The sequence below is a fragment of the Tupaia chinensis genome, unplaced genomic scaffold (assembly GCF_000334495.1).
Source record: "Tupaia chinensis unplaced genomic scaffold, TupChi_1.0 Scaffold138619_1, whole genome shotgun sequence".
NCBI classification, from domain to species: Eukaryota; Metazoa; Chordata; class Mammalia; order Scandentia; family Tupaiidae; genus Tupaia; species Tupaia belangeri.
This window is the reverse complement of record NW_006198512.1, coordinates 549,444-561,299: the sequence shown is the minus strand read 5'-3', so window position 1 is coordinate 561,299 and position 11,856 is coordinate 549,444. Positions and strand designations below refer to the sequence as shown.

The following is an 11,856-nucleotide window of genomic DNA, read 5'->3' as shown; positions in this document are numbered from 1 at the left end:
TGCCAGATAGGCAATCCTTCAGAGGTCCCTGCCACAGGCTTGCCTCACCTATATGTCCCGAAGACTATGTCGCTCACCCTTCCCACAGCTGCAGCTGCCTTGCACAGCTAGGCATGCCAGGACTTCATGGACTAGTCTCTTACTGGGGAAACATTACAATGGAATTTACACTTCCAGAGCTTTCAAGAACCCAGCCATGGTGGGTATGCTGCTAGGACACTGCACTGCAGATTGGACCACATAGGAGGCCCGGGTTCAATTCCTGCTCCAAGTGAAAGATGGTATGTGCCTATAATTCCAGAATCAGGGAGGCTGAGTCAGGAAGGCCCTCAGCTGGAGGCTGCCTGGCAACTCCCTGCTGGCTGGGTGTGGGGGCAGGTGCCAGCAGTGCCCATTTTACATAACGTCACGGTACACCGTCAAGCTGGGAGGCTTAGGCAGGAGGACTGCAAAAGTGAGAATATCTGAGAAAAGCTGAGAAGATGACCTGACATATGACCACGTCTCGGAGCCACTGGTTTTGCTTGCCCAAAGCACATGAGGGAAAGCAAAAAGCTACTTTACTCATTTTTAGCAAATATCCAAACTAACTGAAAAGAGGAGGGTGTTCCCAAAGTAGAAATACAAAGTTACACTGAAGATGTCTGCCAGTTCTAGTTCTGAATTCCAACAGAACAAGGAGAATTGTATGATCCAGATTCTTCAGTGAAAGACTCCCTAATACCAGTTAGGCTTAACCTGAAGGCACTAGCTCTTACAACCCTAGCACTAGTTCTAGCAAACGTTACACTGACCTTAAATTAAGGCTCTTGATGACATTTAACTACAAGTCAATTGAAATAATTCCAGTACAGCCAAGTGTAAAAACCAAGGACCCAGAAAGACCACATGGGGCACTGGGAGGCTGGATGGCCTGGAGCGTGCCTCACTCCAATGGGGCCGATGGGGCCTCTCACTCAGCGATGGGGGCCAGGGCGAGTGTGCGAGGTGCTGTCTTTCCAAGCCAGGGAATCTCCACTGGTTCAAGAGAGTAATCATTTCTAAGTGCTTGCTAGAGTTTTGAAGACCAAATGAAATAGTTTCTGTGAATAGGTTTTATAAAGTGGAACATTATGTAACTGTCATGGCACACTGTATCTTGTAACATATTACAGCCAAAAAGGATCCAGTAAAGCTCATTCGATTCCATCACCATGCCAGATAGTACATCTATGTCACCAATTCCAAAACTGAGCAACCTATGAGCATAGGCTGCTTGACAGAGCGGGAAAAGACTCTCTGTACAGCACTAGAGAGAAAAATGAAGGTTTCTGTCTCAGTGTCTGCGGGACCAAACATACAACTAGCACACAAGGAAGAACAGTAACAGCATTTTTCTTTTATTTATAGGAACTACACCTAGAACATAACCAAATCGAGGAAATAACTGAGATCTGTTTCAATCACACGAGAAAGATCACTGTGGTCGTTCTGCGTCACAACAAGATAGAGGAGAGTAGGATTGCTCCTCTGGCGTGGATACACCAGGAGTAAGTCGTGCCACACTCACCTTTCTGAGACTGTTTTCCCTTTTACAGAGGATGGAAAGTTGGGAATGGGATGAGCAAGGGTGGTGACTGTCCCTCCCTCCAAAAATAAGACTCCTTTCTCAGGAGTCCTGCCCCACCCCCCTAGAGTGTCCCACCCTCTGCCTCAGGGACACCCCTGTGGGACAGCACTGAGCTCACCGGGCCCTCAGGTCTGACCACAGTGGTAGATGACCCCCAGCTCTGCTACCTCACAGGTCATCAGAGGTGTGAGTTAAGTCCCTGCACAGGGTGGGGAGGAGATGGGCCGATCCCCCCTCACCAGGCTCACGAGCCCAGGCCTGTCCTCTAACACTGCTCTGCCATTTTTTCTGCAAACTTTTTCTTCCTCGTGAGTACTGCAAAATGACTGAAAAACGCTTGGCCAGCTGAGGAGGCAGAGAGCAGACTGCCTTCCTGGACAGGACTCAGTGACGGGAGTGACCCCAGTGGCACAGCCCACCCCATCCGGCCCGTGTGTCCTGGATGACATACTTGAGCAGCATGGCCTGGGATGTGTCTCGCTTGAAGTAGAGTGGAGAGGGCTGAAAAGGCCTTTTGGTGCCCACTGGGGACAGCTGCATGTGAGACAAGAGGGTGCCCGAGTCTTCAGGTGACAGACAGGCAGGGTGGGGCAGGAGCTTCAGGTGAGGACACCACAGTCTCAGATCTTTGCGCCACTTAACAAGATTTTCGAGATCCCTCAGTCTTACTCCAATCCCGAGGTGTGCCAGGTCATCAAACCAAATGTGGAACCCAATAGGGGGGTGGTGAAGTGGGGAGGAGGAACAAACAGCAAAGTAAAAATCCGAATCCCGAAAACCAGAACTCCAAACAATTTTCTGCAGGAACCAGGAACGACTTTAGGGGGAGGTGGTTTGATGAAGCTGGCGCTCCCAGACTTCACTTCTGGCATAACAGTTTGGCCCCAGAGTAGGGGCTGGCGGCCAGCTCCATGGCGAGCTGGCATTGCAGTGATGACTGCAAATCTGGTGCTTGTAGGACAAGTGAGAAGCACCAGGATGGGACTTGCCAAGACCTAGAGCAGGCTTTGATGGTCACTGCCCTGACGCTCCCCACCCCACTCGCATTTCTTTCACTGCAGACATCTCGAGTCCATAGATCTCTCCTACAACAAGCTCTACCACGTCCCCTCCTACCTGCCCAAGGCCCTGCTGCACCTCGTGCTTGTGGGCAACCAGATCGAACGGATCCCTGGCTACGTGTTCGGCCACATGGAGCCAGGCCTGGAGTACTTGTACCTGTCATTTAACAAACTCTCTGATGACGGCGTGGACCTCGTCTCTTTCTATGGGGCGTATCATTCTCTGAGGGAGTTATTTCTGGATCACAATGACCTAAAATCTATACCACCGGGCATAGAAGAAATGAAAGCACTACACTTTTTGAGACTGAACAACAATAAGATAAGGTAACTTCTGGCTTTTTCAAGTATCAGTTTAAATTGTGGTTGACAAAATATGTAATTAAAACAACCAACCATGACATGATCCTGAGATTTACTCCAAAGAAAAAAAGTGCCAAAGAGTCAGATTAAACAAGACTGACAAATGCCAATAGTTGTTGGAGCTGGGTGATAAGTACATGAGGGTTTTATTACGTGTTTGCAAATTCCCACAGTAAAACTATTTTGATATAGAATATTATCATATGCTACCTAGAACCTTACAGACAGTTTCAGATAAGGTAATAAAAAGACCACGCTGAAGAGTTCCCACATAAGGAATTATTTTATTTTTTTGGAGAGGTTTTTGCTACAGGGTGTGTGCGCTTGCCAGAAAGTGAGAAATCACTCCCCACGGGGGATGGCCACGCCGCAATCCCTTCTCCTCCAATCTCCTTTCGGGATCTTGGGCATGCACGCACATGTGCCCGGTGTGAGTTTAAGCCACCAGGTCCAGGACTCGAACCACGGTCGACTACATGGGAGTCCAGCAACATAGCCATTATGCTAACTGCTGGTCCTCCCACATAAGGAATTATTAAAAGAAATATGCTATTACTCCCTCCTCGTGTAATTAAAATAACCTCATCTGCAGAGCACAAAACCTATGCTATGCTAAAATTAGGACTGCTTCTATCTAGATTTTTCGGAGGGCAAAATTCTGAATCCATAAGTTATGAATACATTTTCTGAGACTCAAGGTTTCTCACTTTTGGGGACAACTTTTTCTATATGTGGTGTCTAGCCCACTTGACAGCACACAGATCCTGGGATCTCACCTGGTCACTGCCACTGCAGTCGCCCTCCCTGGCAGTGAGGGGGCAGGGACTGAGCTCTGCTGTTCTTTGCTGGGATTATGCTCCTTACTCTCTCCTCATTTCTAAATCTCCAAACAAACTAGACACCTAAAAAAATCAGAGAAATCATCAGGTTTTGAAAGCACTGGGGGGAGAAGAAGGAGTGAGAAAGGTTTTATAAAATTCAAACGATTTTGGCAAAAATACTTCATGTGTCACTCTATATGCTTCATAGAGTCAGATCAGAAGGCACAGAATTTCTGTCCAGCTTCTAACAATGCCAAAATTTACCAGTGGATTTCATGTTCACAGCCTGCTACCTCCATTATAAATGCTCAACTCCATCACTGGACCTATGGTTTCACCTACAGATGATTATTGCTTGAATTATTATTTCATCGGGGGTAACAAAATAATGAATTTCTATTTTTGTCATCTTTGCTTTCTCTCTCTATTTTTTTTTTTTTTGGAGAGGTTTTTTGCTATAGAGTGTGTGTGCTCGCCAGAAAGACGGAGAGATACGGAGAGATAGAAAGTGAGAAATCATCTCCTGGGGGGAGGTCCACGCCACAATCCCTTCTCCTCCATTCATCCTCTTAGGATCTTAGGCACACATACACATGCGCCTGGCATGAGTTTTAGCCACCAGGTCTGAGATTCGAACCGTGGTTGACTACATGGGAGTCCAGTGACATAGCCATTACGCCAAGTGCTGGTCCCTTGTCATCTTTTCATGCTTACTAGGTGGCATTCCTCTGTAAAGAACTTAGCTCATCAACTAGGGCTGCTCTTGTTTTCTGAAGGAAAAATGCTCGGCCCCTCCCTTGAAACTGCCCATCAGAGAAAATGGTACCTAAACATTCTTGCACTAACACTTTGCTTTGGCATTTTCTCTCTACCTGAAGAGATGTGTGGTATGCCTTGATATATTCCTATTTTTTGGACTGGTTGCAGTCATTATTCTTAAATGCCAACTTCTGGCCAGTAGCAGCCCTTTGGTAACTGGCACCAGTATCCTGGGACTGCTCACTTGCTCCTCTCCAAAAAAAAAAAAAGAAAGAAAGAAAGAAAAGATGACAAAAACAGAAATCCATTATTTTGTTACCCCTAATGAAATAATAATTCAAGCTTTTGGGTCCACGCAGTCCCCAGGCTCACTCTGCACTCCCTCCTGCCCTTCTACCAATGGTGCTGCTCTCTTTGGGGAAAAGGACTTAGAAGCCCCACGTGGACACCCGGACGAGCTCCTCTCAGTTGTTCTGCTGCTTCAGTTGCTGGTCTTTCAGTGAACTGCCCAGAAGTTTCCATCTTTTGAAAAGAAAAAATAGGAGTTCATGCTGACCTTCCAAATTCAGATTTAACACTGTATTTATTTAATTCCTTTTGTTCAAAACTTTTTTTTTTCATACACTAAAAATCTATGTTCCCAACAAATTAACTTACTTTTATTATGTTATAATATAGAAAAGCTTCAAAACGACACCATTATTAGTACTACTAACAAAAGCTTTAAATTAAGGGACCAGCAGCTAGCGTAATGGCTATGTTGCTGGACTCCCATGTAGTCGACCACGGTTCGCATCCTGGACCCGGTGGCTTAAACTCACACTGGGTGCGTGTGTGTGCGTGCCCAAGATCCCAAGAGGAGAATGGAGGAGAAGGGATTGCGGCATGGCCATCCCCCCTGGGGGGGTGATTTCCTGCTTTCTGTCTCTCTGTCTCTGTCTGTCTGGCGAGAGCACGCGCCCTATAGCAAAAACCTCTCCAAAAAAAAAAAAAAAGCTTTAAATTAAGTGTGCAATTATTTGATAGCTCTATTTGTCTTTAGAATATGTTCGACTAAGAATATATACATATATATATATATACACACACACAATAGATATCTGAACTCCTCTGTAGCAATGTCAACAACTTAATATTCAGGTAAAGTTGTTAGGCTTTTTTTTTTTTAGGAACTATTTATTCTTTTAAAATTAATATATTTGACTATGTAAAATATTTATATAATTCCAAAGTCAAAACTGTATAACAAAGTGTAGTAGAGAAGTCTTGCTTTTATGCTTGTCCTTTATACCCTATCTCATTTATCTACACAGTTAAATTTTTTATTAATTTATGCTTTATCATTCTAGTATTTATATTTTGCAATATATATTAATATATGCACTAATATATATAATATATAGTCTCCTACAATTATATATAATATATATATGCACTAATATATATATGTGTGTGTGTGTGTATATATATATATTATATATAATATATAGTCTCCTACAATTATAGAAATTTTTATACAAAAGGAGGATTTTCCTCTGCACATATATGTATGGTATATAATTTTCCTACTCTTTGCTTTTTAAAATGATCACTATAATACATATGCCACTGCATATCAGTATATAATTTCCTCTTTCCTTTTTATAATGGATCAGTATTCTATTATGTCAATGTGCCGTATTTTATTCCATTAGTTCCTTATTTCATGGTTTCCATTCTTTTATCACTACAGATAATGCCACAGTGCATAGCTAAGTGCAAATGTCTTTGTATTTTTTAGTTTCACTTTGGGATGGATTCATAGATGCAGGATTGCTGGCTGAAAATACTTATGTAATTTTGCTAGATAGTGCCAAATTCCTTTCCATTAGGGTCACGCCATTTTGCATTCCTTTTGAAGATCCTCCCAGACTCACCATCAGAATGTGTAGATGGACTTCTGAATATTTCTGGCAAATCTAACAAATGAGATTTTGTATGCTAATAAGGTGTCAATTTGTGAGTTTTAATGATGAATGAAATAAGTATATTTTCATGTTTATGCATCATCTTCATTTATGCTCCTTTAAACGGATAATCCAGGTATTTTTATCTTTCTTTCTCATTTCCATTTTCCTCCTATATTTTTTGGAGGTCTTTATATATAACCCCTTTTCTGTGACTGAAATGTCACAGAATGACACAAATGATAATGTCATTTACATTTTTAAAAATTTTACTGCAAGAGAATTTGTGCACGAGAGAGACATAGAGAAAGTACCCTCCAAGGGTGCCTGGCCACGTTGCAATCCCCATTTCCCATTCCTCCAGCTGTCCTGTGAGGATGTGGGGGACACACGCACAGGTCCAGAGTGTTTCCCAGCTGCCAGGGCTGGAATTAGAACTGTGGTTGGCCATGCAAGACCACCACACACTATGGGGCTGTCCCTGTCACATGTCTTTGAACTCTCACTTAAAAAAAAAAGATCTGCAGTCAATTTATTAATCTTTTCTTTTAGTGCTTCTGCTTTTTGAATCACAAATTCCCCACTCTCTATCACGCCATTTTGCATTCCTTTTGAAGATCCTCCCAGACTCACCATCAGAATGTGTAGATGGACTTCTGAATATTTCTGGCAAATCTAACAAATGAGATTTTGTATGCTAATAAGGTGTCAATTTGTGAGTTTTAATGATGAATGAAATAAGTATATTTTCATGTTTATGCATCATCTTCATTTATGCTCCTTTAAACGGATAATCCAGGTATTTTTATCTTTCTTTCTCATTTCCATTTTCCTCCTATATTTTTTGGAGGTCTTTATATATAACCCCTTTTCTGTGACTGAAATGTCACAGAATGACACAAATGATAATGTCATTTACATTTTTAAAAATTTTACTGCAAGAGAATTTGTGCACGAGAGAGACATAGAGAAAGTACCCTCCAAGGGTGCCTGGCCACGTTGCAATCCCCATTTCCCATTCCTCCAGCTGTCCTGTGAGGATGTGGGGGACACACGCACAGGTCCAGAGTGTTTCCCAGCTGCCAGGGCTGGAATTAGAACTGTGGTTGGCCATGCAAGACCACCACACACTATGGGGCTGTCCCTGTCACATGTCTTTGAACTCTCACTTAAAAAAAAAAGATCTGCAGTCAATTTATTAATCTTTTCTTTTAGTGCTTCTGCTTTTTGAATCACAAATTCCCCACTCTCTAGATGAGACAATGTGCTAGCTTTTTTTTTTTTCATATTTAGATCTTTTAAAAATTTATTAAAAAAATTGTTTTCTTTATTCTTCACACAGGATGTGCGAGAAAGTGAGTGAATGAGACAGAGTGGGAGCGGGAGAGGGAGAGGGGGAGAGAGAGAGAGAAGCATTCCCCACAGGGGCTGGCCGTGCCCTGATCCTGGTTACCCCAGGACTTCAGCCTATTGGATCAGGGGCTCACCACCTGGGATCAGGCTCCTCTTGAGCCATGCATTACTACCAGGCTGTGGAGCTGGAATTTGCTCTGGTGTATAGTATGAGAAAAGGACCCCGACTTTATTTTAAGAATATAAGTTGTTTCACTTTGTTTTGTTTTGTTTTTAACAAACGTAAAACTCAACTCCTCGATTATAAAGGCAACTAGCAGTTGGCCTGTGTGTGACTTGCATGTCTATTTTTTCCTCAGGAATGTCCTCCCAGAACAAATCTGCAATGCTCAAGAGGATAGTGACTCGACTCTGGAACATCTTCACCTGGAAAACAACTACATTAAAACTAGAGAAATCTCACCCTATGCATTTTCATGCATAAGATCATATTCAAGTATCGTTCTTACACCACAAAAAATCAAGTAATCCCAAGTTTCCTTTGCCATTTATACTGATGCATTTCGCTCCTATCTGGACAGCAGCAGCATTGGCCATTGATAATCCCGTTATACTTAGTGTCATTATGCTCGCCAGTCTGATTCACCAACCCACACGTGAACAACCAGAAGTGCACCTACGAGGTGTGTCCCAGGAGTCCTGGCAAAGTGAGAACCTCCAGTGTCCCACCTATGAAAAGAAGCTCTCTCACCAGGATAGGTTATACAGGCTTACCTAGGCACAGGGACTCTGGCACAAGTATATTCTCTACCATCAACCTGAGTCCTTCTGTAGGTTGAGAATTTGCTCAGTCCTTTTTAAAATGATCTATTATGGCTTCAGACCAAGGAGTGTACTGGCAGGAAAAAAGCCCAGAATTTATAAACTGGTGTTATTATTCTGTTAAAGCAATAATGGGACTGGTGGTTGGTGTAATGGTTATGTCACTGGACTCCCCCATGTAGTTGACCGCAGTTTGAGTCTCGGACCTGGTGGCTTAAACTCATGCCGGGCATGTGTGCATGCGTGTCAAAGATCCCGAGAGGAGAATGGAGGAGAAGGGATTGCAGTGTGGCCATACCCCTTGGAGGGTGATTTCTTGCTTTCTGTCTCTCTGTCTCTCTCTGTCTGTCTGGCGAGCACACACGCCCTATAGCAAAAACCTCTTCAAAAAAAAAAAAAAAAAAAAAGGCAACGTGTTACTTTTCGGTAAGAACTCCAGCTGTAATTATTGGTACAAATGTATGTTAAGCACTGAGTTAGCTTTACTTCCCTTTATTAATTGCATGTGTGACATTAGACCACCACTGTAATGCTGATTTCCCGCTAACATTAGGAAAGCCATCAGAAAACGGTATGTGAATTCTTTACTCTTGAAACTTTTTTGTAAGTCTAAAAATTCATTTCTTAAAGAGTATTTTATGATCATCTTCATTATTCTTTATTCAAGATTAAAAAATTTTCTGGAAAGCAGTGGAGTTTGCTAAAAATATAAATTAATTTTTCTTACTATGTTGTAAATCTCAACCTAACATGAATCTTCGTTCCCTGGCCACAGTCAGCACCATCTCCTTCGCTTTAACTGAAATGCACCATTTTCAGTTCAACGAAACATAAAGCTATCAAGTGACAACTATGTACTGGCCCTACCACAAAACCACATATTAAAATCTGCATTACAAGGGACCAGCAGTTAGCATAATGGCTATGTTGCTGGACTCCCACATAGTCGACCGCGGTTCGAGTCCTGGACCCAGTGGCTTAAACTCATGCCAGGCGTGTGTGCGTGCGTGCCCAAGATCTTGAGAAGAGAAAGGAGGAGAAGGAATTGCGGCGTGGCCATCCCCCCTGGGGGGTGATTTCTTGCTTTCTGTCTCTCTGTCTCTCTCTGTCTGTCTGGCGAGCACACACGCCCTATAGCAAAAACCTCTTCAAAAAAAAAAAAACAAAATCTGCATTACATAATGACCTTTTACCCCTGTGTTGCTAAAATCATTTGTAATGGGAACCAGCAGTTAGCATAATGGCTATGTCACTGGATTCCCATGCAGTCGATCATAGTTCAAGTTCTGGACCTAGTGGCTTAAATTCATGCCGGGTGTGTGTGTGTGTGTGTGTGTGTGTGTGTGCGCGCGAGATCCCGAGAGGAGAATGGAGGAGACAAGATCCCGAGAGGAGAATGGAGGAGAAGGGATTGTGATGTGGCCATCTTCCCTGGGGGGTGATTTCTTGCTTTCTGTCTCTGTCTCTCTCTGGTGAGCATATGTGCCCAATAGCAGAAACCTCTCCAAAAAAAAAATAATCATTTGTAAGGCACAAAGAGAAATACTGCAGACTTCTTTGTTCGTCTCAGTTTCGTGACTTGGAAAAACACCCAACTAAGGAACTTGGCTCCAGTCTCAGCCTTGCTGGCAGGCTACTCTAATTTTTCTCTAACAGTATCAGGTATTTTTCTATAACAGTATCCTCATGGCCCTAGGGACCATCACATACATCCCACTCTGCAGTGCTACTGTGAGAACTAGCGAGGGGCAGGAAGCACCTGGGGCAGCGACGGTGCACACCAGCAGTACTTTCTATCCCAGGACCGCATGTGAAACGGAGGAGGCAGGGTATTCATCCACATTGGGCAATTTCATGGGTAACTTATTCAAGGTGTGAATGCTGAACTCACTCCATTTGAGCTAATATTATTTCTGATCCCATTTCTAGATTCTCTTAAATCTGATGTTAGACTCAGGGTCAAAGAAGCAGAGCAGGTGATTAAGAACAGAAATAGAATCTTAGAACAAAAATTGAGATTCATAATCTGTTTAGGAAAGCAGGTGCATTGCTAATTTAAACTGGTCATGTTGAATTTAAGAGGCAGGTAAAAACAAGAAGAAAAAATTATATATCAGTTTAACAAGAGCCCTGTACAATACTTCCTACTGTGTGGATTTAAATGCATCAACATAAATGGCTTAAAGTGATACAAGCCATAAACAAAATTAGTGTCAAAGGGAGCTCAGACGGAGTAAGGTGGGTCAACAGAACTGGCACCCTTGGGTCCCAGTGGTCGGCAAATGCTCTTTCTACAAGAAAGGGACAGCACTGTGGACACACAGACCTCCCTATGGGTAGGTAGGTTACAATGTTGAGGCCCAGCGTGGCGAGGTGATGGCATACGGAAGTGACAGGAAGGCGGCAGTGCGGTCTGACCTTAGCCTGCATCCATCACGCTGATGTCTGTACCCCTGCTGGACCAACTGCCTCTCTGTGGGTCTGGGAAGCCTGAGCAGATTGCTGTTCATACAGGGTCCAGGCTAGGCAGGTGACGTTCACTGTCTGGGTGCGCGGTGTGGCTGGTGCTGCAGCAGGGTGGAAGGTGTCGGAATGTCTCCTTGAGCTGGCATCGTCAAACAGCTCGAGCACGTCTCAGGAGTTGTCCTTAGTATGTCAGAGCTAATTACTCCTCTAGCTGACTGACTGTGTTCAGTTTTCATTACAATGGAAAACCCACTCCCTGCACCGTGCAGCTGGAAGCTGTACAGGCACCACAGCCCTGGTTGGCACAGGCCCTCGAGGGATGAGGAGTCCCATTCACTTGTTTCCATAACCATTTAGTAATACCTACAGGGCAAACCTTTACATTCACTTGGAAGTGCTAATAAATTATGATAAAACTTGTTTTAAGTTTACTTTAGATTTAGCAAGAATGAAAATTGAAACCATGGGTTATAAGCATACAGCTAAAGGGTAAACCCCTAATTTTTACTAGTACCATCCTTTGTGTTTAGTATCATTCTTAGGCAAAATGGTTTCCCTGAATTGACGCACTTAGATGGAGGGTAACAAAAGACATATGTGACATGATATGGGACATAATCAATATGAAATTACACAGCACGCACATATAGTTGCAA

At 43.2% G+C, this 11,856-nt stretch overlaps 2 protein-coding genes across 3 annotated transcripts in view; one reads left to right on the top strand and one right to left on the bottom strand.

Moving 5' to 3' along the window:
• The window catches only part of ECM2 (extracellular matrix protein 2), a 43,786-nt gene extending 34,838 nt beyond the window's left edge, over positions 1-8,948 (top strand). For both annotated transcript variants that reach the window (XM_027765526.1, XM_006161456.3), the window contains exons 8-10: positions 1,390-1,529; positions 2,671-2,997; positions 8,272-8,948. In XM_027765526.1, coding sequence (XP_027621327.1) covers positions 1,390-1,529; positions 2,671-2,997; positions 8,272-8,440 — 636 coding nt within the window. In that variant the 3' untranslated portion in view covers positions 8,441-8,948. The remainder of the gene's footprint in view (positions 1-1,389; positions 1,530-2,670; positions 2,998-8,271) is intronic.
• CENPP (centromere protein P) overlaps positions 1-11,856 on the bottom strand; it is a 273,851-nt gene that overhangs the window by 91,141 nt on the left and 170,854 nt on the right. The window lies entirely within an intron of this gene.